General features: G+C 38.7%; 1 protein-coding gene across 3 annotated transcripts in view; it reads left to right on the forward strand.

Annotated features, from left to right (window-relative positions):
* The first annotated feature begins 17287 nt into the window (after positions 1 to 17287).
* TTF2 (transcription termination factor 2) overlaps positions 17288 to 26647 on the forward strand; it is a 37397-nt gene continuing 28037 nt past the window's right edge. The window contains exons 1-3 of one of the 3 annotated variants that reach the window (XM_045546915.1): positions 17288 to 17388; positions 17468 to 17570; positions 19108 to 19194. In XM_045546915.1, the coding sequence (XP_045402871.1) occupies positions 17361 to 17388; positions 17468 to 17570; positions 19108 to 19194 (218 nt within the window). In that variant the 5' untranslated portion in view covers positions 17288 to 17360. The remainder of the gene's footprint in view (positions 17389 to 17467; positions 17571 to 19107; positions 19195 to 26647) is intronic. The other 2 variants (XR_006734050.1, XM_045546914.1) reach the window with 2 other exon arrangements.

A 26647-nucleotide genomic window follows, 5' to 3' on the forward strand; every position in this document is an offset into this window, starting at 1 on the left:
AACTTAATGGAGAGCTTTACTTTCACTCATCGATTTTAACTTTTCCATTTTATGTCACCACCTGGTTTTACTTTCGGCTTTTTGTGTTCTAGATCCTCATTGGCAACAGGAGGGGTTGGCAAACTATGGTCCATGGACCAAATGTGGCCCACTACCTATTTTTTAAAATACAATAAATATATTGGAATACAATCACTCCCATTAGCTTATATATGATCTATGGCTGCTTTCGTGATGAAATGGCAGAGTTGAGTAGTTGTCACAGACACCATATGATCCACAAAGCCTAAAATGTTTACGGTCTGGCCCTACAGAAAAAGTTTGCCAGCCCCTACTCTCTTCTAATGGTTAATGTTCTGTCTCTCTTAGCTATGTATTATGTTCCTGAGAAAACTGATTGGACCTATTAATATTTGAATCTGTTGTATATCTGATTAATTTAATAAATAATCTTGGGCTCTCAGGATTGGTGGCTAGTCCAAGCCATTCTGAATTTTGACTCCTCTCCACCAGGTTCATACTAGAGGTGGGAAGCTTACCACCCCTGCAGTGTTCCACACCACTGTACTGAATAGCCACGCTGCGCAAGACAAGGTGACACAGACATGATGAGGGCATGGGTGCTCCTTGCATTATTTTTAGTGTATTGAGATGTGTATAGGAATAACTGATTTATGGCAGACGAATGCAACTGTAGAAAGTCATATGCCATAATAAGTCTTAAAAATATAGGCTGGGTGCGGTGGCTCATGCCTCTAATCCTAGCCCTCTGGGAGGCCGAGGCGGGTGGATTGCTTGAGGTCAGCAGTTCGAGACCAGCCTGAGCGAGACCCCGTCTCTACTAAAAATAGAAATAAATTATCTGGACAACTAAAAGTATATATAGAAAAAATTAGCCGGGCATGGTGGCACATGCCTGTAGTCCCAGCTACTCGGGAGGCTGAGGCAGTAGGATCGCTTGAACCCAGGAGTTTGAGGTTGCTGTGAGCTAGGCTGACGCATGGCACTCACTCTAGCCCGGGCAACAAAGTGAGACTCTGTCTCAAAAAAAAAAAAAAAAATTATACAGGATTTGTTCATCATGTCAGAGTGTCACAGTATCCTCATATAAAAGAGATTATTATTCCTGTCCTACAGGTAAGGAATGAATGCTCAGAGAGGTTGGGATTTATCTAGGATCACCCAGGCATACGCAGAAGAGTAAGGGCTCAAATTTAAGTCTGCTGAGAAGTGCTGGGCTCTTTCCACAATAAACACTATGCTCACATCCATTGCTATGGGGAAAATCTGCAGATAATAATACCTACCTCATATGGTTGTTATGGTGATCAAATCAGATACTTATATGGAGGAAAGTTTTAAACCATTTCAAGTCATAAATGAATGGGAGCATAACCCAAGTTTTTCCAGGCCTTACCTGTCCGTGCATATAAATGAAATGAAATCAATAGTAATAATCCAAATTCTGTAGGCTTTTGCTTCAGGATACTCATTAATACACAGGGTCTTGGCCAAGTACAGTGGCTCTCACGCCTGTAATCCTAGCACTCTGGGAGGCTGAGGCAGGTGGCTCGTTTGAGCTCAGGAGTTCGAGACCAGCCTGAGCAAGAGTGAGACCCTGTCTCTACTAAAAATAGAAAGAAATTATATGGACAGCTAAAAAAATATATATAAAAATTAGCCGGGCATGGTGGCACATGCCTGTAGTCCCAGCTACTCAAGAGGCTGAGGCAGGAGGATTGCTCGAGCCCAGGAGTTTGAGGTTGCTGTGAACTAGGCTGACGCCACGGCACTCTAGCCCGGGCAACAGAGTGAGACTCTGTGTCAAAAAAAAAAAATACACAGGGTCTTGACCATCTACAGTGTCCTTCAAATATTTTAGGGATTCCTCAGGATTCTGGGAATTCATATGAGCTCTGCTGGGAGGTTTTACCTATGGCTTTATGCACATGCATGGCATTCACATGGAGAGACAAGGTAATCGGGAATCTGCCCTACACCACTGGTGCAAGTTTAAAGCCTGCTACCTTACCTTTTATTATGTACAAAATAAGTAGTTCTTCAGTGTAAGGGATTTTCAACATTTTCTTAGTTATAATAGTAATAATTGAAAGTCCCAGGCCAATATAACAGAGATATACTATGACAATAGCAATGAATGTTTTTTGATGACATGCATAAGTATATATGCAGTAAGTCCCTAATCAAAACACGTATCAGTAAAAATTCTTTGAGCACAATGATACTATTGACCAGGAATCATAAACTTAAATGTTTCAGGGTCCAGGCAGGCAAGCAAAGAGAAATTATCAGTCTGGAGAAAGTCCTTAGGGAGGGATGAACACTAGAGCAAGTGGAGTATGCATATCTATTGAAAGGCACTCAAATTCAGCGTGAGACATAAGATGTTGTGCAAGGTAATTAAAATGCTTTGAGGGGTGGAATTCTGTCCCTTATCATCCCTGTGTCACATACTAAAGCCATTAATGAATACCAAAACTCTGGCACCAAAACGGCATCTCAAGGCTATGCCTGTATCTCAAGATCATGAAGCTATTTGTCTATGTGTTCTTCTAGAAGCTTCATTGCATTACCATTGAAAAGTAGGTTATAATACATCTCAAATTAATTTTTGTGTACATTAATTTTGTATAAAATATGAGGTAGAATTCTTTTGCACTGCTGATGGGAAAGTAAAATGATGCAGCTGCTGTAGAAAACAGTATGGCAGTTCCTCAAAATTTATTAGAAATAGAATTACCCATATGATCCAGAAATTCTACTTCTGGGTATATACCCCAAATCACTGAAGGCAGGGACATGAAGAGGTATTTGTACACCCATGTTCATAGCAGCGTTATTCACAATAGCCAAAAGGAGGAAGCAGCCCGGTGTCCATTGAAGGATGAATGGATAAACAAAATACGGAATATGCATTCAATAAAATATTAGTCATCCTCAAAAAGGAATGAAATTCTGGCACATGTTGCAATGTGGATGAACCTTGAAGACATGACGCTAAGTGAAATAAGCCAGTCACAAAAGGAGAAATGCTGTATGATTCCACTTATATGAGGAAGGTAGAGCAGTCAAATTTATAGAGACAGAAATTGCAATGGTGGTTGCCAGGCCTGAAGGAGGGGGAAATAGAGAATTATTGTTTGATGGGTTATAGAGTTTTAATTCGGGAAGATGAAAAAAATTCCAGAGATGGATGGTGGGGAAGGTTGCATAACAATGTGATTGAACTTAATACCAATGAAATGTACACTTAAAAATAGATGGTAAATTTTATGTTATATATATTTTACCACATTAAGAAAGTAAGATAAAGGTCAGGTTTATTTTTCTCTATATGATTATTTCATTGATCCAGTATCATATTTTTTAAAAGAGCATCCTTTTCCTACTGCAGTGGCATCTATAACATAAATTAGGTGAATGTTCAGTTTTTATGTACTATTTAAGAAATCTTTACCTATCCTCAATAGAGTTCTGTAATATATAAAATCACAACCAATCACAACCAATCATGGTTTAATCACAATTTACTACTAAGCATGATTTATTATAGGGAATGCAAAATTGGTTTAATATTTAAAATTCAATCTATGTAAATCATTATATTAACAGAATAAAGAAAAAACACTCAGTTATCTCAACAGATGCAGAAGAGTTTAATAATATTTAACACTTATTCTTAATAATATTTCTCTGAAAACTAGTAGTAGAGGGGAACTTTCTAATGTTGATAAAGAGTATCATACTAAATAGTGGATTATTGAATGCTTCCCCTGTAGTTAGAGGATGTCAACTATCACCATGTTTACTGAACATTATACTGGAGGTCCTAGCCAATGCAACAAGAACAGACAAAGAAATAAAAGGTAAAAAGATTGAAACAGAAGATGGTAAACTGTCTTTATTTGCAGGTAACTTGATTATATTTGTAGAAAATCTGAAAGTATCTACAAACAATGTTGCTGGATACAAGATTTACATGTTGATAAAAAATAAACAATATTTTTATATATTTAAAATAAACAATTGGAAAATTAATTTGAAAATTACCATGCCTAATAGCATAAAATCATCAAATGCCTTGGAATAAATTAAACAAAAGATGTGCAAAAACTCTACATTGAAAACTATAAAATATTGCTGAGATAAAGAAGATCTAATTAAAGAGAGATTCCATTTTCATGGATTGAGTGGCTTAATGTCATTAAGATGCCAATTTTTTCCAAGTTGATTTATAGATCTGGTACAGTTGTTATCAGTGGGGAGGGGGTGGCAATGTCCTCTGCTCCCCAAAGGACATTTGGCAATTTATGGAGAGAGATTTTTGGTGTCACAGCTTGCTACTGGTGTCTAGTAGGTAGAGACCAGCTATGCTGCTAAACATCCTACAATGCACAGGACAGACTCCCTCCCTCCTAACAAAGAATTATCTGGCCTCAAATTCCAATAGTGTCAGGTTGAGAAACCATGGTTTAATGGAGTCCCGATTTAAATCTCAGGTGTTTTTAGAAATTGGCAAGCTCATTCTAACATCAAATGAAAATACAAATTACCTAGGATCAACAAAACAATATTGAAGAATAAAAATTTGGAGAAATTAAACTCTCAGATTCCAGACATAATATAAAACTGCAGTGATGAAGACTGTGTGAATAAGTGCATGTATAAACAAAGAAACCAATGGAAGAGAATGATGGAGTCCAGAAATATAGCCATACATGCACATTTACCTTATTTCTATTATCAGTGCTACTATAGTGGGGAAAGGATGCTCTTTTTAATAAATAGTGCTGGAGTAATTGGATTATCATATGGAAAATATTGAACCTTGACATCTACCTCACATTTTATATGGTAAAAGAAAAAAATTGATGAATTGGACATTATTAAAATTAAAAATTTCTGTTCATCAAAAGACAACATTAAGAAAGTAATTACACAAACCAAATATTGGGAGAGTGATAGTCACAAAACGTATCTGACAAAGACTTATATCCAGAATAAAACAAACTCCTATAAATCAATTTAAAAGGGAAGAGTACACGACTCAATTTAAAAATGGGCAAAAGGCTTGAAAAAGAAAAGATAAAAGTCTTGAACATTGATTCAGAATAGTCAATAAACGTATGTGTCAGTTCAGGTGCTTTGAAAAACATAAACCAAGATAGGATTAGACATGCAAGGGATCTATTGAGGGCAATACCAGTGAAGAAAAAAAGGGGATGGAGCAGAAGATGGGAAGAGCCCTTGATTGTGATGCAGGCCTGGCATCTGTGAAAGAAAACAGGAGGGGAAGAAGGATTATAGAGGAAGACCTTCAGACTGCACAGCAGTTCTGAGATAAGCTGAGACAAGCTGATAGTGAGTCTCCGAAGAAAGGTTACCTATTGCAGGAGTACCCCATGGGGAGAAATAGCCTAGCTGTAGTATCTCTGCCATGCTTAGTCTTTGGCTGGGAGCAGCCCAGTCAAATGTGGCCTCAGTATGAGTACATGCTAGATCTGAAGATCAGATATGCTCTTTGCAGTAGTTTTCCTTGAAGGAAGATATGAGTAGTACAGCTCCATGGCCACAGCATATGAAAAGATGCTCAACATCATTATTCATCAGAAAAATGAAAATTAAAACACTGAGATACCTTTATATGTACACCAGGATGGAAAATGTAATAGACTGGCAATATCAAATGCTAGTAAGAATTTGGAGCAACTAGAACCCTAATACATTGCTGGCTGGAGGGTAAATTTGTTCAACTATTTTACAAAATACTATAGTTTGGTAGATTTTAAAAAAGCTAAACATAGAGCTACCCTATGACCTAGCAATTTCACTCCTGGAATTTTTCCCAAGAGAAATGAATGCTTATGTCCACCAAATAATATATACACAAATATTCACAGCTTTATTCATCATTTCTAAAAACTAAAAACAGCCCCATTGTCCATCAATAGGCAAATGGGTAAGTTATAGTTTATACATACCATTGAATATCATACAGTAATAAAAATGAACAAACTACTGACATACATGAAAACATGGATGAATCTCACAGCATTTGTTGAATGAAAGAAGCCAGACACAAAAGGGTACAAAGTTCAAGAACCAGCAAAACTACCTATGGTGAGAGAAATCAGAATAATGATTTTCTCTGGCAGGGGGAATATTGACTGAGAAGTAACATGAAGGAGACTTCTGGAGCAACTGAATGTTCTGTTTCTTGATCTAGGTGGGCAGTTTCATGGGTATATACATAAATAAAAAATTCCTTGAGCTGTCTTTTTAAGATTTAAGTATTTTATTGTATGTAAATAACTTAATATATGGCATATAATAATATTAATAATATATAACTTACTGTATGTCAATAAATTAAACCGAAGGGGTTTTTTGTAAGGAAACATCTTTCTTTTTTTTTGTTTTTTGAGACAGTGTCGTTTTGTTGCCTGGGAATATATGGCATATAATAATATTAATAATATATAACTTACTGTATGTAAATAAATTAAACCGAAGGGGTTTTTTGTAAGGAAACATCTTTCTTTTTTTTTTTTTTTTTTTTGAGACAGTGTCGCTTTGTTGCCTGGGCTAGAGTGAGTGCCGTGGCATCAGCCTAGCTCACAGCAACCTCAAACTTCTGGGCTTAAGTGATCCTCCTGTCTCAGCCTCCCGAGTAGCTGGGACTACAGGCATGCGCCACCATGCCCGGCTAATTTTTTCTATATATATTTTAGTTGGCCAGATAATTTCTTTCTATTTTTTTTTAGTAGAGACGGGGGTCTCGCTCTTGCTCAGGCTGGTCTCGAACTCCTGACCTCGAGCGATCCACCCGCCTCAGCCTCCCAGAGTGCTAGGATTACAGGCATGAGCCACCGTGCTTGGCCTAGGAAACATCTTTCTTTCAAAAAGTATTTGGGAACCAAATAGATGACCAACACAGAGTAAGGAATTTTAATATGGAAGAGAAGTGATAAGATTTATGTATTCAACAACCATTTTTCTGCTATTTAGTATGTACCAAGACCTATGTTAGGAGCTAGGCATGCAGAAATTACTGACATTGTCCCTTCCCTCAACAAGGAAAAGAGAAAGGAATTAATGTTTAGTTTATTGAGCAGCCATCGTGTGTTACAAGAATTGAATCCTTATGACAATATCGTGAAGGAGCCGAGATTAAATCATTGTGTTCATCAAGGTTATCCAGAGAAACAGAAATAATAGGATACTGTTAGAATATGTATAGATATATAAGAGGAGATTTATTCTGGGAATCGTCTCGCACAATTACGAAGGCCAAGAAGCTCCGTAATATGCCATCTGCAAGCTGGAGAACCAAGAAAGCTGGTGGTATAATTCAGGCTGAGTCCAAAGGCCTGAGAACTGGGGGAGCTGATGATGTAAGTCCAGGTCTGAGAAGGAAGGCCTGAGAACTGAGGGGTGAGGGGATGCAAGCCCTGGGGTCCAAAGGCCCAAGAGCCAAGAGCTCTGATGTCGAGGGCAGGAGAAAGAAGATGGATGTCCCAGCTCAAGAAGAGAGAGAGGATTCACCTTTCCTCTGTCTTTTTATTCTATTCGGGCCTTCAACAGATTGTATGATGCCCACCCACATCAGTGAGGAAACATCATCTTTACTCAGTCTGATTCAAATGCTAGTCTCATAAAACACCCCCACACACTCGGAAATAGTATCTTACCAGCTATCTGGGCATATCTTGGCCCAGTCAAGTTGACACATAAAATTAGCCATCACAACCATAAATCAGGGAAAAACAGTTAAGTATCATGATCATTAAGCCCAGGTGCATTGGCTCCAAAATCAATGTTCTTTCTATGACAGTGTGCTTCCTCTAGTTGTAAAGATTCTACCATCTCATGAGCAAAGATGTGCACACATCAGGTAATAAGAAGACCAGTGGGACAAAGAACAGTGATAAGTGCTTGCTTTGTCATAGGGTCTCTAAGTGCCAGTGTGCTCTGAAAGGGAGAGATGAATTTGGACTGGGGGAGCAAGGAACCCCTTTGTACTCTTTGCCCTGGTTCCCACAGGTTTCCATTAAGCCCAACACATGTTGCTTGGGTGGCTATTCTGTGCTGCTTCAGATGCTGCTCAAATAAACACACAAGAGCATGTTTTGTTATGGTCTCCCATGACTGAAGGCAGATGCTACAAGTTCTTAAGTCTGTCTTTAGGGAATCTTTGTATTGTTTAATGGTCTGTCTGACAGCAGCTATTTGTACCACTCTGCTGGCAGCAGGAAATTGAAAGTTCTTCTGTTCTCAATGCCCAAGATGTGACCAGCCCAATAAGAGGGCGCTGATGTCAGAATGACCTGTGTTCCCTAAGCATGGGCCAAATACCTTCTAGACCTTCTACCTAGTGTGCAAAAAGCAGCACTATTGAAACAAAACATTGAGTGGTGTTATCAGAGTCTGAAGTGATTTGGCTTAGCTTTAATATTGAATAAATGTTACTACTGGCTTTGCCCAGCATCAGCTCCTAACATACATATAGGTCTAAATACCTCCCTTCAATCTTTTTTTATTGATTGAGGAAAAGTATAGTATCCAGTGTAGTATTAAGTATGGATCGTTCAAATGCAGTAAACCAGGAGATTTCCCACCTGCCAACAGAAAGCTAAAAGCAACTGCCATTATTTAGTAGTCCTTCCACACAGAAGAAATAGTAAACATATGAGCCCTTATTAAGAAGTAAGCTTCAATAAGATAAAATGGAGGCCATGAACTACTGCCTCTCATAGTCTTCTACTTTGACTCTTTGCTCCTTTTAGATGATGTCAGGAATATAAGCTCCAGATTCAGACCATCTAGGCTCAAAGCTGACTACATTAGTAATCTTTGGCAGTTAATCTCTCTTTGCATCATTTTCCTCATCCATAAAATGAGGACAATACCCATTACTTCACAGGGTTCATTGTGAGGATTAAATGAGATATACATGTGAAGGAGTTAGAACTCATAAATGTTAGGTGTCATCATCATCACGATTGGCAAGCTAGCCATTCTAATTCTTTCTACTCCTGAAAAGGAAACCAGGTCCCTGTATTTCACTTCCTAACTCTCAGCATGCCCGTGGAGAGCACAGGACCTGGGAATCGAACGCAAGCAGGGGCTTTGCCACAAAATGGGATCATTGCTTGGGTTCTCAACCCAAGACACTAATTTAGGGATAGCTAAGTGTACAGTTTCTGAAAAGAGTCAGGTTATCAAGGCAATGTGGACAGAGGAACATGTGGATTAAATGAGAAGCCAGTGTAGTTTAATCTAGGAGTTTCAAGTGAAGATATATAAATATACGGGAATTAATGAGAAATGGAGTCACCAGAGACTCCTATCCTGTGGTACTTTATACCTGTATTAATTAGTTAATTCAATTTACACGTACATTTGAGTGCAAATGGCACGTTTGGAAAACAAACGTTATGGCAGATAGCAAATAATTAGCATGAGAATTTGTATTAGTCAGCTTGGGCTGCCATAACAAAATACCATAGACTGGGTGGCTAAAACAACAGAAATTTATTTTCTCATGGTTTTGGAGGCTAGAAGTCTCAGATTAAGGCACCAGCTGATTTGGTTTCTGGTGAGGGCTCTCTTGCTGGCTTGGAGAGAAGCCACCTTCTCACCGTGTCTTCACATGACAGAGAGGGAAAGGTCTCTGGTGTCTCTTATAAGGGAAATAATCCCATCTTATAAGGGCCCCACCCTCATGACCTCATCTAAACCTAATTATCTCCCAAAGGCCCCATCACATTGGGGGTTACGGCTTCAACATATGAATTGTGGGAAACACAATTCAGATCAAGGCTGAATTGACAGCATAATTAACGAATGGAACTGTGGTTTGTGCTGTACCTATCCAAGGTGTGTTCTTCATGTCCATTAACAGGGTTCAGATGGAGTTAATTATTTGATTGCTACCTGTTTGATATTTTTTATTGTGCATGTGCACACTTGGGTAGGATGTACAACTTAAGAGCAAAACCAGTCAAGTGAACTGAGTAGAATTTCCCAACGTCCACTTAGCGATGCTCCAGCTCTTCCATCAGAAATAGGTAATCATAGAAAGTGGCAGGAATGGTGTCATCATAAAAAAGTGTAAGGATGGAAAGGGATTGCTTAAACATGCATGCAGAGCTCTGGATGGGAATGCAAAGAGCCTGGACAACTGCTCCTCCACAGCTGATCGTTCATGCTGTTTTTGTCTGCCCTGGACTGAAGGAGAAGCTTGGAGGGCTAGGGGGAGGGGGTGGGGGAAGCAACAGAAAAAGAGGAATGGGAGGGAAGAAATGAGCAATTAGCACATATGAGTGAGAAGGCAGAAATAGAAGCCCACAAACCACAGAAAGAACCACACATCCCCTGCCCCACAGCACTAAGGGCAGGCCTCGCTGTCTCTCTGGTACAGCAGGCGGAATAAGTTCTGTCTACTGTGTGTGGAAACTGGCATGTCAGCTTCCACTAAGGTGGAAGTTCAGTCCAAAAGGGAGGGTGAGAAAGCACTAAAAAGGAACAGAATTGCTGGGAAGAGCGAGATCTTTTGAAGGGGATGTCCTGGCTTCTGCACCACGCTACCCAGGGAGGCTGCCTCACATCATCAAAAGAGGTAACTCTTCCTCTTCTCCTTGTGAGACCATAGAAATCCCTCACTTAGAACCTTCCTAGCCTTCCTTCAAATGCCTGTACACCTTGAGAGAGCACCAAGAGGGAGAGGAAGGAGGGGCAGATTCGGTCAGAATGGAGACGTGACAGATGTGAGGCAAACCAACGAGACAGGAGATGGTGTGACTGCATGAATCACTAGCTAATGTGAGGCAAGAGCCTTTGTCCTGAAGAGCCACATCCCCTTGAGGCCTCTAGGCTGCTTCCTCTGCTGCTCACCAAGAAAAGGCCATGACAGATTAACCACACTTCCTTTTCTGCTGTGCTTTGCACGCTGGTAAGTCAAGGGACAGCTATAGATCCAGGCATGCATGAACTGCAGCACGGCATTTGGACAAGAGGAACACGTGGACGTCGTGTGACTCCATGTTGGAGTGAACAAACATACCCAAAGCATGATGACCAGGGCACCATGTTTACCTGGAAGAGATCTCTCCCCGTGGTGCTAAAGTGCTCTGCCTTGTTCAGCATTTTTATTGGCAACTTGGATGAAGGCAAAGGGAGCAGGCTTGTCAAGTGTTCAGTTGACACAGAGTCAGGAGATAGCCTAATAAGTCAGTTGACAGGAACAAAATTCAAAGAAATCTAGATAGGCTAGAATAATAGATTAAAACTAACAAGATGAAATATAGAATCCTTAGTTAAGTTTAAGCAGTTAGATGCACCAGGCAGGGGAGATGAACTCATAAATGAAAAATGAAAACAGTGGTTTTCGATGCTTGCACACTTGATATAAATTACTAGCATGACATATTTGTTTAAAAAGAGAGAAAAAAATGTTTGCAGTTTTATAATACATTGCATATAAAAAGTGGTCATATCCAACATAAAGGAGATAATTATCCCATGATATTTTTCACATTGAATTCTATTTGAGATGCCTCAAATTAAGCAAACTTCCATTGAAAGACACTATGAGGGGATCTGGAGGGGAGAGAAGAATTGAAGCAGTTGGAAAAGTTTCTCTGGGAAAAGAATGTGTGCGAAGCGTGGAGAGGATGAAATAGCCAAGTTCAAATATTTTAAGGTGATGTAAAAAAGTATTAGGTATATTATGTGTAACTCCAGATGACAAGAAAGTAGAAGGTTCAGACAGAAAGATTTCTGCTCAATATGCATTGGAATTAACTGACATTTTGAGATATCCAAATAGAGAACTTGCCATAACTGGAAGTTTCTATGCTGAATCCATGAAGGCTGCTGTGGAAGGGACTGGGAGGGCACACTAGGGGGCTTTAGGGTTCCTTCCACTGTACGGTTTCTTTTTCTTTTTCTTTTAACCTCTGAATGAGCTAAGCTGAGTCACTCTACGGTTTCATTCATTCTCTTTAATAGATATATATTGAATTTCTATGTGCTGTGTCTACAGTGAGCTGTGAGCAAAACAGCAATAAGTTCCTGTTCTCTTGGCACGTACAGGTATCACCTATGGGGGAGATAGACAATAGATAAGTAAACAGACAACTACAAACTGAATGTTATGTCGGGAGCAAACAGGGTGCTGAGAGAGAGAACAAGGGAAGACCCCTGTAGATGAAGTAGTCAGGGCAAGTGTCACTGAGGTGACGCTTGCTGAGACACACAGGATGAGGGGTGGGAAGCATTCCAGGCAGAAAGCACAATATGAACAAAGGCCTTAGGGCAAGACAAAACTTGGCATATTGAGGAACAGGAAGCAGGTGGAGATTGTGGATCACACCAGGCGAGGGGGAAGATGGCAGTAGGTGAGGCAGGGCCAGATCGTATGAGGCCCAAATGGACCAAGAGAAGGATTTAACCTCTTTCTGTAGGTTTAACAGAAAGCCACTGAGGAGGTTTAAGCAGAAGAGTAACACAATCTGATTCATGTTTTAAAAAGTTTGATGAGTTCTTTTAAGACCACTTTAGTACCAAAAAAATTACAGTAAAAAACAGAGGCTGCTCTGTTCCAGCTCCAGGTTAACTCAGAAAGGAAAAGTAGGGAGAAGTAGCCAGAACTCTGCCAGAGCTTTCTCAGCCCCTAAGATCCCAGCATTCAAGGACGCTCAAAAACTTCAAGGTAAAAATCTTGGGAGCTGTGGGCAGTATATTTATTCTCCACTTGAGAACCTGGAAACTACCCTAGTGCCGCGTGTTGCCTTCCAGAAGAAATACAGCTCAGGACGACTGCCAGGAAACAAGCACATAGCTGCAAGTGGTCTTCAGACTCTAGGTTATCTGCAATGTGTAAAGCAGTAAGGATTTCATGGAACAAATGAGCTGTATTTTAGCAATATTTGGAATGAGGGTTGAGGGTAAGGTTAGAATTAAGCAGAGTAACTAGAGTAGAGTTAAGGGGAAAGAGAGCTTGGTATAAGATTTGAATTAGATACCGAAAAGAGGTTTCAGAGGGGATGAAGAAAATGAAGGAAAGAAAGGATTAATTACAGGAAGGTCAGGATTAGAGAGCTAGGTTGAGAACTAGGCAAGTGTAACAGGTGTTTTGGTGGAAGTGCAGAGATGTGGGGCCTATGACTACTCTACTGCTCACAGTATAATAATATTATATGCTGTATTAAAAAAACAATGGGAAAAAACCCCACCACTAATCCTACCATCTTAAGCATTATTATTTTGGTGTATCCTCTTTGTTAGTTTTTCCTATGTGTCTGCTTTCAATATCTTTATTGGATTTTTTAAATCATAAGAGCAATACATGCTAGTTGTAGAAAATAAAAACTGCACCAATCTCCCAACCCAACTTCCCAGAGGCATATAAATGCAATCATATAATATATAGTCTTAAAAGTTAATAGTTTGTTGTGAGTAAAAATATTTTTGACATGACTATAGCCATAGTACATAAGTAATTGTTATTTAACATTATACAAACCATTACTATTTCCTTTATCTCCTTGGATTAATAACAATGTCACTTTTATTTAGGTTTTAGTTTAACTTCCATACAAACCTTTAAAGGAAAAAGACTTTTAAGACCATTTAAAAAGAAGGAGATGATGGCTAAAAAGCCCATGAAAATAGGGAACTAAATAAGTAACATAAATAGGGAAATGCAAATTAAAACATAAATGAGATACCAATTCATATCTACTAGAATGACTGTAACAGAAAAGATAGACAATAACAAGTGTTGGTGAGGATGTGGAGAACTGGAAACCCTCATACATTGCTCATTGGAATACAAAATGGTACAACCATTTTGGAAAATGGTTTGGCAATTTCTTAAAATGTTAAACATAAACTCACCATACGATCCAGCAATTCCACTTACAGCTGTCTGTCCAAGAGGAGTTAGAATAAACATTCACATAAATATTTTCAAGTTAATGTTCACAACAATATTATTTCTAATAACACCAAAGGGAAAATGATTTAAATGTCCACTAACTGTTGAATGAATACAAGGGAATACAATTTAGCTACAAAAGGAGTAAAATATCGATACATGCTACAACATGGCTGAACCTCAAAAGTATTCTGTAAGTGAAAAAAAACAGAGGCAATAGCCTACATATTATGAGACTTCTTTTATATGAAATGTTCAGAAAAGGCAAATTTATAAAGATAGAAAGCATATCCGTGGTTGCCTTGGAGCTAGGGGTGTTAGTAGTGATTGACTACCTACCCACAGATTTAAGGAAAGTCTTTGGGTGATAGAAGTGTTCTAAAACTAGATTGTGGTGGTGGTGGTGGCATAACTTTATAATTCACTAAAAAAGAATTATATATTTACCAAACAAAGAAGAAAAAGATGAAGAAGAGCTTGCTTTGAACCACTTTTGGAATATTATTTTAAAAACAGTGAAATTTGGAATCTAATACTGCAAAATATTGATACAACAAAAGAATTTGTAAAGTCTCTTGGCTTTTCAAATCATAACCAGATTTGTTCTCACTATAACATCATCCTGACTGTGCCTATGTCAAAGGGCAAGTTTAAAATAGTCATATGTTTGAAAGGCACAAAATGAAATGAAATTGATTTACCGTTACATATCTTTAAACAAAAAGAATGAAACAGCAGAAAAGGGTGGGCCTTCTGGTTGGTTTTTATGTTACTATGCTGCTACCTAGTGATCATTTATAAAATGGTAGGACTTGAGTTGTTTTGTTTTGTTTTTAATCTTGGATTTGTTGAGCTGTGTCTGTATACTACAACAAACACCTAATGCTTATCCATGTATGGGTTAAATATCTGAATCACTAAATATGCTTTATAAAAACACTGTAGTGGTAAGAACTGGATTGAAAGTCTGGAAACATGGCTTCCAGTCCCTGATCTGCTGGTGTCAGCTTTGTGACTTTGAGCCAGGAAGAAAATTAATCTATGGACTCTATCTGGTTCCAAAGTTTTAGGAGTGGCTCTGTAAGGGAGTGCGCGGGGATTTGTTCTGTTCAGTTTGGTTTGGTTGAGGGGCCTGCACTTGGACATCTGGAGGGCCACATGTGGCCTTGAGGCTGCAGGTTCTCCACCCCAACAGGTCTCTCCAGGCTAATTAAGAATAAAACTTAAAATATAAATATAAATTAAGAATAAAAAGTAACACACATACCACTAATGTATGAATGTATCTTGAAAAGTGTATATTGTATAATTCATTATAGTTCATGTCAATAGGCATAAAAATTAATTTAAAAAAATGTTTCTAGTTATGACCATCTTTCACCCAATGTCAAACTTCTTTTTTTCACTCTTATAAATATGATGAGATGGGATAAGTTGTCTAGGGACTAAACATTTTGATCTAGCATATCCAAAATTTATGGAAGAAATACTTCTCCTTTTTATGATTTGGCTGTGAACACTTTTACGGGGTTTGACTTGAGATATTGGCTTTGGTACTTGCAGAACAAGAGCTTCTTCCTTAATGAGATATTTAAGAGGCCCTGATTGTGTTTTGTTTCAATATGATATTACTCAAGAAAGAATTAAATACCATGCCCCTTTCCCTGCACATCCAGTATTCATGGTATACTTCTCCTAATACAACACCTATTAAACATGTACATAAAAATCTCTCAATTGCAAGAATTACAATTTGGGAATAATGAAAATATCTCCACCTATTTATTTGCTTATTTTTTTGTTCCTGTCTTATCTCTAAATTTATCTGTTTCAGAAGGGTAGTTAGGTATAAACTAATTCCACTTTCGAAATTCCAGATACATCTTTCTTTATCCCTAGAGAGTTACTGCTAATTCCATCCATTTTGACATTTAAATACTGTTTTATATATTTTTTTAAGTGTTCGATATGTGCTAGTTCAGTCCCCTCCAAATATTCAGTAAGCTCCTTTTGATTAGAATTGTTTTAAATTTTATGTGTGTGAATAAATGAATTTTATAATTCTGAAGCACCTAGTCCACATTGGGCGTGCAAAAAACTATTTAATAAGTACTGTTTAATTAATAAATGATACCTCAGGTTTGTCTCCCCTCCTCTGGACCCCCACAACATTTACATTTATCATATAGCCCAGATTTCCTAGACATTACAGATTTTCTGTTGTACTGTCCCCACAAGAACAGTTGCAGGTGCCACACCATATGTCTGGGACATATGGTCCTCAATAGCTGTAATATGAAGCCATCTCTATTGCAATAAATCTGATATCTACTGCTCCCTTTTTGTTAGTTAATAGATTTGATTACAATTTCAAATACAGTTCCCTTTCATTTAACTTCATCCTTGGTTTTAAAAATACAAAAGTGTTTCAGTAGGACAAGTTTGACAATGCAAAATATATAAAGTAAAGTTTGCCTTCACGAAAGGTAATCTATCTTCCCCCCCTCGCCCCCGCCTTGTTTCTACTTTGACTCTTATAACTCAGGGCTTCCTCGCTAAGACAGCCTAGAGAACATCCAGTACCAAACAGGAGGCAGCTGCGCCGGCCAAACGGCAGGGAACCTGCAATTGAGACCTGTGCACCTGCCCATAGATCGCCCACTCACTAACCCTCTGACCTTGGGTGAGTCTCTCAAACTTTTATGACTCTCAGGATCATCCTTAAAACGCTGCCCTTCTCCCCAGGTTGTTTAGTGAGACGAGACGTGTAAGTGGAAGCACTCTGTGAAGCCTAAAGCACTAGGCAAATTTAAAGAATTGTCGTGGGTCTTAGAGAAATCCTTGCGCCTGCTCTATTTCAGGCTTTTCAGTGAACCGCGGCAGCGTCACAGGACGCCCCCTTCGCCCCCGCTCCCGTCGCTCGGCCAGCAGCGGCTGCTTCTCCAGGCCTCCCGGCCCAGCGACCCATCGCGCAAAGGCCAGGCCCCGGCTCAGAGAGGCTCTCAGAACCTTGGAACTCGTGCTCCCTCTAGGGCCGCCTCTTGGTCTTAAGTGCAAACCAGAGTCGCCTCGGCCACAGTCCCGCCCCTCCTTGTGCCGTTTCTCCGGAAACCCGCCAGCCTCTACCCTGCCCTCCCGCCTCCGCCACGCCCCAGACAGCAAATGCCAGGCTCTCCACGCCCACTCGCTTCGTATTTGATTTCGGGCGCGCCAAGCCTGAGGGTGGCTGTGATTGGTTGGAGGTGAGCAAGTTCCCTATATGATTGGCTGATAACAGCCATGCGAGTGAAGACCACAGAAGGTGAATGATGATTGGTTCCTGAATGAAGAGGGGCGGAGTAAAAGGCGGAAGCAGAAGTTGGGGCCGGGGCTCGCGGAAGACGAGAGCTGGAGAGTGATGGAAGTAGTTAAGTGCCCCGAGCACGGTGAGTGGCCAGGGTCTTAGGTTTCCCGGGGGCCTGTCGATCTAGCGTGGAGTAATCGTTGACTTTCTTGTCTTCTCAGGGACTTTCTGCTTTCTGAAGACCGGTGTCCGCGATGGCCCGAATAAGGGAAAGAGCTTCTACGTGTGCCGGGCGGACACGTGCGGTTTCGTGCAGGCCACTGAGTAGGTCTAGAGCGGGGCACGAGTCCCTGTGACCGCCCAGGGCCTCCCGAGAGGGGCTGCTGGCTAGCGCTGTCTGGCGCCACAAGGACTAGGAGCGGTGGGGTCCTGCTCTGCGGTGTCAGGCTCCTTTAAGCAGTTGGTAATCCCAGGGTAGAGTGTTCGGAAGACGCTTGGCTACTCTGGCTGTGTGGCCCAAGGCTGGTTACTTTCCCTCTCTGGGCCACTGATTCCCCCCACCTGTAAAATGGAGGATCCTGCTACATCTGGATCCTTCTAGTGTTTTCCACGTCTGGGTTTATATTCGCCTGTCAGGCCTTAGCCACTCCCTTCTCCTGCTCGGACAGCCTCCCTCTCCCTGTAAAGAAGTGAGGACACACAGCAGGCATAGTAGAAAATAATTTGGCCCTGTGTTGTACTAGTTTTAGGCCTGTCTTTTAAATGTTTGTGTTTAAAACACTTAACATTGTTAGCCTTTAAAAAAAAAAAGATTCTCTGCATCTAAATGGTGAGATTGATAATCCAAAGAAGTATGTTACTTTAGGGATTAGTGCTGAAAGAAACAGCTGAGATCTGATTTAGAACTCTGGTTTTACATACTTGAAATTTGAGGCCCAGAAATGTTAAGCATTATCTCTAAAGTGGGAAAAGTTAATACTTTCTCATCGTATTAATATTTTCACAATACCAAATTTCTACATTTTATATGTGAATTTCAAACTATATCATTAAACACTTTTTTCTGCTTTCTGTTCAGCTGAACTTGATAGAGAAGTTATTTTTCTCCATATCATGTGTAAAGTGCATAATGGATATCAGTACTAGAAAAGCATTAATGTTGAATAAGATTTGGTTTTATATTAAGAGAAACATGCTCTTATGTAGAATCCTATTTATATAAACATTGCTATACAAACTAGTAAAATACTTGAAGACAATTATTTGATGAACTCAGTTTATTTGGAATATGTTTGATAACTAGAATATAGGCCAAAAAAATGCTACAAGTCGTAGGAGAGTACTTTAGAACTTCACTCAAACATGTTTCCCTCAATTCTTATGTATATTTAAATTCTTCCATGATAACTTGGGAGGGGATAGTTATAAAACTTATGCCAAGCAAGAAACAAATTATTAGAATGTGTTGTTAGAATCAGGTATGTGAATAACACTAAGTGACAACTAATGGTTTATTAAAGGGAAAGGATGATGGAAGAAGATGGGGAAAGTTGATGTAGGGCCTCACAGCCAGCCTTAGAGACTTCATTCATTCCTAGGAGTTTCACAGTGTAGAGGTCACATAGCACAGTGCAGTGTTAAACTTTTGAGTCATCAAGAAAACTATATTGTCATTCTCTATTTGAGGGAGTAGGAAAAATTGAAACCTAATTCCCCACAGGAATTCATGTAGAACAATGTGTGGGAATTACAAACCTAGTGGATGTCATACATAGACTCTTGGTTTAAAACCCATAGTTTTGATTTAGAATGTTGACCTCCATTCCTTGCCTCTTAAAATGTTTTCAATTCCTTTCTCTAGCATTCCTGTTTCTCATTGTTTATTGCATGAGGATTTTGTGGTAGAGCTTCAGGGCTTGCTTCTGCCACAGGGCAAGAAAGAATACAGGTAAGTGTCCAAAAGGAACATCTAAATGTACTTCCTTTTTTTTTCACTCAAAGAGTTGGAGCCAGGTGTGTTTTAGGATTTTCTTTAAAAGTCATTATTAAAAAACGAACAGTATTTCTGTATGTATTGAGTGTCTTCTGGGCTGTCACACCCTAATGCTGAGTAACTAGTTCATCTGAGGAGCTTGACTTCTGGTGAATTTCCAGGTAAACAGCTCCATCATCATCCCTCTCCAACTCTCAAGTAGCCAAAAACATCAGCCCACCAATAGCTACTAACTGGTCAACTTTCTGATTCTGGTACTAGAACAAGGTAATGCATAAAAATGTCTATGTTTAGTTTATGTGTAGTACTTAATAAATGATAGTTTCCCTTCATTTATGTGGGAATTTGGGAAGGGCAGAGAAGTCTGTATAGGTGGGAGATGATATTTGTCATGAGTATTGCAAGATAAGCAGGGATTCACTAACGTTAGAGAAGGGTCATATTTAATGGGTTAATACCTTGCATTAGGGTACTGAGGCATGAAGTAACATGGTATTTTCAGGAATTGCAAGCATTTGGTTGGGTAATAGTTTAGCATATTGTTTAAGTGGAGACTTCAGGAGACAAAGCTGGACAGGAAGGTAGGGGCCAGGATGTGATAGTCTTTGTATGGTATTCTGTACACTTCAGAATTATATATTCTAGATTGTTCCCCCAAAAATAAAGGCAGTGGAGTATCATCTTCACAATTTTTACATGCCATATAGTAAGTTGCACAGATTTTGAGAGTTCAGCCTGATGAGTTTTGAGAAATGTATACACCTGTCCATATAAGCAAGATCCAAGGCAAAATATCACCCCCGTAAGAGCCATCTACCCTCTTCCAGTCAATTCTGCCCCTCCCATCCCTAAACAATCCCCCTCCCCCCGCCGTCAACAATCACTGTTTTGATTTTTATCACTTTAAATATGTTCTGCTTGTTCTTGAACTTCATATACATGAAAATAGTGTATGTACTCTTTTGTGCCTGACTTCTTAACAGTGCCTGTGCAATTTATCTGTATCATGTATATTAGTAATCCATCCTTTTTATTGCTGAGTCAAATTCCATTTATAAATGTACCACTGTTTCATGTGCTTATTTGCCATGAGAAAATCTTGAAATATCTGTTTAAATCTTTTGCCCATTTTTTACTTGAAATTTTTATAGAGTAATTTTAGATTCACAAGCAGTTGTAAGACATAATACAGAGAGATCCCCTGTGGACTTGACCCACTTTCCTCTAATGGTGACATTTGCAAAACTTAGTATAATATCGCAAACAGGGTGTTGACTTTGGTACAATCCACTGATTTTATTGGTAAAGATAACTCTACTTTTACTAATTTGTGTGTGTATGTATTTAGTTCTGTACAATTTTATACACATGTAGGTTCATGTATTAGCCACTACATTCAAGGTACTGAACAGTTCCATCATCATGGGATCCCTCCTGTTGCCCTGTCATAACCACACCCTCTTCCCTCCCCATCTGCCCTCCTTGGCCCTGACAACCATGAATCTGTTCTTTATTTCTAAAATTTTGTCATTTCAAAATTGTTACATAGATAGGATTTTTTGCTTGTTTTTAAATTTTTGTCTTTTTATTGAGTTGGAAGAGTTCTTTCTATATTCTCTGTACAAGTTCTTTGGTAGATATTTGTGTTGTGAATATTTTCTTCTAGTCTGTGGTTTTCATTTTCTTAACTGTTTTTTGAAAAGGAGAAGTTTTTAATTTTTATGAAGTCCAATTTATTATTTTTTTTGTGATTTGTACTTTTTGTCTTCTCTCCAAGAAATCTTTGCCTACCCCAAGATCACAAATATCTCAAAGGGTCTTCTAGAAGTCTTATAGTTTTTTTTTTTGTTTTTGAAAAACAGCTTTTTCATTTAGATCTATGATCTACCTCAAATTAATTTTGAATACTATACGAGGTAGAGTTTCATTTATTTTTTTCATACCAATTGTTTTAACACTGCGTTTTGAGATTTTCCTTTCCCCATTGAAAAGCTTGGCATCGTTGTAAAAAAATCAATTGATCCAATATTGTGGGTCTATTTCTGGGGTTGCTAATCTGTTCCACCGATCCATTGCCTATCCTTCCATTATTAATCAGATAAAATAGTATGAGTCTTCCAGCTTTATTCTTTTTCAAGATTGTGTTGGCTACTCTAGGATCTTTGTGTTTTCATATAAAACACAGAATCAGCTTTTCTAATTTCCACAGAAAACCCTGTTGGGATTGCATTAAATATACATAGATCAATTTGGAGAGAATTTTCATCAATATTGAGTCTTCCTGGGCACAGTAGCTCGTGCCTATAATCACAGCTACTTGGGAGGCTGAGGAGGGAGGATTGCTTGAGCCCAGGAGTTGGAGGCTGCAGTGATCTGTGATCACACCACTGCACTCTAGCCTGGGCAATAGAGTGGGACCCTGTCTTTAAAAAAAAAAATAAATAAAGGAAAAAAAATATTGAGTCTTCCAGTCCATGAACGTGTTTCATTTACTTGTGACTAAAAATGTCTCTCAACATTGTTTAATAGTTTTCATCATAGGGTTCCTATATACCTTTTGTTAAGTTTATTCCTCAGTGTTTTTCAATGCTGTTGTAAGTGGAATATTTTTAAATTTCATTTTTGGATTGTTTTTTGTTGGTACAGTGTGGCTGGTAAGCCTTTATTGCATAAAGTCATTATGTGTTCTTGACACTTAAAACCATTTACATACTATTGGGGGCCCTCTACCATACAGAAACACTATTGTAGGAGGCGGGAAGTCACTGAAGGATTTTTGATCCAATTTCCATTAAAGAAGAACTATGGAGGATAGATAGAAGGTAAAGATAGTGGAGGCAAGGAGACCACAGAAATAATAAGCTGCTATTGAATGCCTACTAGATGGCATGTTCATTATCTCTTATCTTCATATAATCTGTTATAAGTTTCCATATTCCTGGTTTACAGACTATATAAGGAAACTACCATTGAGAGAGGTTAGAAAAGGAATCTGAAGTCCCATGGTTATGAAGTGGTATTGCTGGGATTTGATCCTAGGTCCAACTGCTTCCAGACACACCTGCTTTCTCTTAGATCAAAGACGATGGGCTTGAACTGAGGCTGTGGCAGTGGCATTGGGTACAGTTAGAATGGAGAAAACTTGCTGAAAGAGAATTGATAAGACGTATTTTCTGGTAGGGCCTATAGGTGTGTTTATTCCTCCACTTTCTCATCTGGAATAGTGATTATGGTGGCTCCAACTTCCTTGGGTTGGAGGATTCACAGAGATAATAGATGTGATGCACTTTGTTTGGTGTTTGACACATTGCCAGTGCTCAGCAGGGAAATGTTTGCTAAGTTGAGGCTTCTGGGTAATGCATTTATATTAAGCAAGAGAAGGAAGGAACGGTAATGTCAGTAGAGGACTGGGATGTGTGGCTAACACAGCTTTGGACTAATCATGTCTCATGTATATGGGAGACCAGCTAGAAAATCAGTGTGCAGCTCTGAAGAAAGATCTGGCTGGAGACAGAATTTTGAGAACTTATTATTAACATTCTTTGTACCACGTAGATGAGGCTGAGAGGTGATCATTATTTTAAAATAGAAAAAAAAGTTTACTAAATTTATTTGTTTCAACCCAAGTCTAGAACACTGTTACTTAGAAGGTACTTATTGAAGCTTTAAAAAGGTTGTTTTAGGTCAAATAAAAGACAGTTCTCAACACATAACAAATTAAAAGATAACAGCAAACAAACAAACAAACAAAAAACAAGTACCGTGTTAGGTGGTGCAGGCTGAGAATTTAAACAGAAATAGATAAGCCTGTGTACGGATGATGAGTTCCTTCACAGGCATTAAGGTGTTTAGCTGGAACCTCTGTACTGTGGAGAATGATCTCAGGAAATACAGCCTTTCCTTCCCTCAAACTGGGTTTTCTTGAAAACTTAACTATTTTACGTCCTCTAATTAATGCCACTGTGTTTGGCTTAACATAGCTAGGAGACAGGTGCAGCAGAGTAATGGAAGGGAGGTATAAACCTAGGCTGTAGGATGTCCCATTTTTCACACCTTGCAGGGTAGCTGCATTTGTGTGCAGTTCTCTAAGTTAAACACCAGATGGCACCACCAGCATTTGACTGGCCTTTCAGCCAGGGCCCCCTGTGTATGAGCAATAAAGAAAACTGATAGTCTCTCAGTAGAACCAGAAGGAAGAAATCTTGCCTAGACATGAATGGTGTAGCACCCCATTGTATACAAATGTTAAACCTTGTCATTGAGTTCACATTCTCCCTTCTCTCTCCCTTTCTCTCAGAGCTTTTATTCTTAATGATAATGGGGTCAAAAGAAATTGAAATATTTTTTTGCCTAGACATGGGTATAACAAGTTTCAGTTCTTTAAACAACTGGTTGTGGTGAGGTGTTCAAAATAGTTTATCTTTTTGCAGTGAGCTATGATGACGCCACTGCATTCTAGCCCGGACGAAGAGCTAGACTCTGTCTCAAAAACAAAAAAATTTTATTTTTCATAACAATTGAATATTCACATGTATTTTTACCATAGGAAAGTTTAAGACTTTTATGTAGATGAAATTACTAAATTCTTTATTTCTCAGCTTTAGAGTTTTATGTCATGCTTAGAAAAACCTTCTTCACTTTAAGATTTCAAAAATATTCATTTCTGGTTTTTTCCTGGAACATTAATGGTTTTGTTTCTTATATTTACACTTCTTTTCCATCTTGAATTTTAACGTAAAACAATGAGGTAGAAATCCAGTTTTATGTTTTTCTGGTGCTGGTGCTTATACAGACAAGAACTCCTAATCCCTAAAGGCCCTTTGACACAACTGGGATAAGAGTTAGACATAGCAAGATGGCAGAGCAGTCCGACCTGCGTGTTGGAGTGCTAAATTGAATGTGTTCAGATACCAAATGGTCCTGTGACTTCAAGACCCACAGTAAGAGATTAAGAAGGTTACTGAGAAAGTGAAGGAGTGGAGACTTGAACTTGGCCTTGAATGACCTTTAAAGTTTTGATAGAGGAAAGGAGAGGTGTAGACATAGGCATAAGCAAGACAGTTGGCAAGAGTGAGCTCATGGTTGCTGTTATCGAGGAAGTCCTTGATGTGTCTCAGGCTTTGGTCTTATTGTTTTATCTTTATATGTGTTAAGGTGTTTAATCTTCATAATGACCATATGAGGTGTGTACTACTATTATTATTTTACCATTTTGCTGAAAAGGAGACTGCCACAGGGGTCAGTCAAGTAAGATGTCTGGTGTTTCAGAACTAATTATGTGGTAGGGCTGGGATTCAAACCCAGGGAGGATAGTGCCAGAGCCTGAGAGAATCCCAAACGCTAAAGTGATTATACTTGGCAATGTGATGCTGGGTTGGTTGGACAGAGGATTTGTCTTCTGGTGAAGAAGATAGGATCGAAGAGGTCTGGCTTCCTCCAGCTATTAATAATTTCTTCATCGTTATTGTTTATAGTCTTTGCCCTGGAAAATAATTAATTTATAGACTATAGAAGTTCTGCTCTTTTTATGGTGGAATTAATATTTGCTTTCTGTGTGAAAATGTATTTCCACTGCTTTCTTTGCTGATTTACAATTTGATAAACATAACAAACAGAAACTTCTTATCCTGAAAACAGAGAAGCCCATTCAGATTGATTTTAATTAAAAGTGTAAGTGAAAGCATTTTTAGCACTGTGCCTAGCACATAGCAGATGCTCAATGTGTTGTTTTCTTCCTTCTTTCTCCAAACTTTGCCCTTCTCCTGAGAGTCTGCATGACTTAGGCTTTAAAATAGATACTACTGTCACGAGTCACTTGACAACAGGGATGTGTTCTGAGAAACGTGTTGTTAGGTGATTTCGTCATTGTGCGAACATCACAGAGTATACTTACATAAACCTGTTTGGTATAGGCTGCTATACACCTAGGCTACAAACCTATACAGTATATTACTGTACTGAATACCATAGGCAATTGTAACATAGTGCTAAGTATTTGTGTATCTAAACACAGAAAAGGTGCAGTAAACATAAAGTATTATAATCTTGTGGGACCATTGTTGTGTGTGGTCTGTCATTGACCAAAACGTCATTATGTGGCACATGACTGTACTTATGAAATCTTCTCTCAGTAAAGATTTCAAGCACTTGGTACACTTTAAGCAATAGCAGCAATTTGTTCTTGATTTATTTCTATAAGTAGTAGTACTCCCTAATAGTAGCTAGTACTTTGAATTTTATGCAGTCAAATCAAGAGAGTGGGACCTGCTCGGGATTCGTTGTGAATTAGGGTGCATGCTGTTGTGATGTATGTTGTACATCACGGGACTCATTTAAGATGTTACTAAAAGAATAAGAAATTAAACTGAAGGAAAGCAGAAGGGAGGAATTAATATAGTTAAAAATTGGATTTAACGAGTTAGAAAACAGCATATAGAAAACGAATAAATAAAATCCAGAAGCTAACCTGATCAAGAAAAACAGAGAAAGCACAAATAGGCAATATGAGAAATAAGGAGTTGCACCACAGGTGTATTGAAATGTATGTGAAATGACATATGCACAAGGCTATTTTATTCATTGTGCCATTGCTTTTAATAGGAAAGGATTGGAAACAGCCACACTATCCATCAAGAGGGTCTGGTTAAAAATAATACAACATCCATATAGTGGAAAACTCTGCACCTGTAAAACAAAACAAAAAACACATGAGGAAGCTCTTTATATGTATGTTTTTACAGAAAAATCTTCAAGGCATTTGTTAAGTAAAAAAAGAGAGGCAAGGTACTTAGTAGTATGTGTATTATGCTACCCATTTGTGCAGAAGAGGAAAAAGATAAAGAATATATTTATATTGACTTGAATATGCATTTAAAAATCTCTAGAAAGGTTAACAAAAAACAAGGGTAGTTACATGTTGGGAGGGAGGTGAGCTGGACAGATAGTGTCTAGGGGAACTCTTCACTGCCTTTGTATACTTTTTGATTGAGAGTACATTATCTATTTCAACAAATAAAATATATTTTTAAAAAGCTCATATTTAATTGATTAAAGGTTTTTGAGAAGTCATCTTAGGTAATGAAAAAAATCAGTTCTATTTTATGCAGCAATACTTAGTATACAAAAGGCAAGCCATAGTTGGTAATAAAGAGATCATATATGATTATTTTCCTCTCGTTGCTGAAAATATAAAGTCAGGCAGACAGGCATATACAAGTGTAATACAACTAAATACAACAAAAATACAGAAGTGGTTCAATGGATCAACAGGAAAGGAAAAGTGGGAAAACTTTGCAAAGGAGATATGACTTGAGCTGGGCCTTGAGGGACTGGTAGCAATGCAACAGGTGGAGAAGATGGGGGAAATGGTAGACGAATAGGAATAGAAAGGGTATCCTCTGGGTGGAGA

Source organism: Lemur catta, chromosome 3, assembly GCF_020740605.2.
Source record: "Lemur catta isolate mLemCat1 chromosome 3, mLemCat1.pri, whole genome shotgun sequence".
In the NCBI taxonomy this organism is placed as follows: Eukaryota; Metazoa; Chordata; class Mammalia; order Primates; family Lemuridae; genus Lemur; species Lemur catta.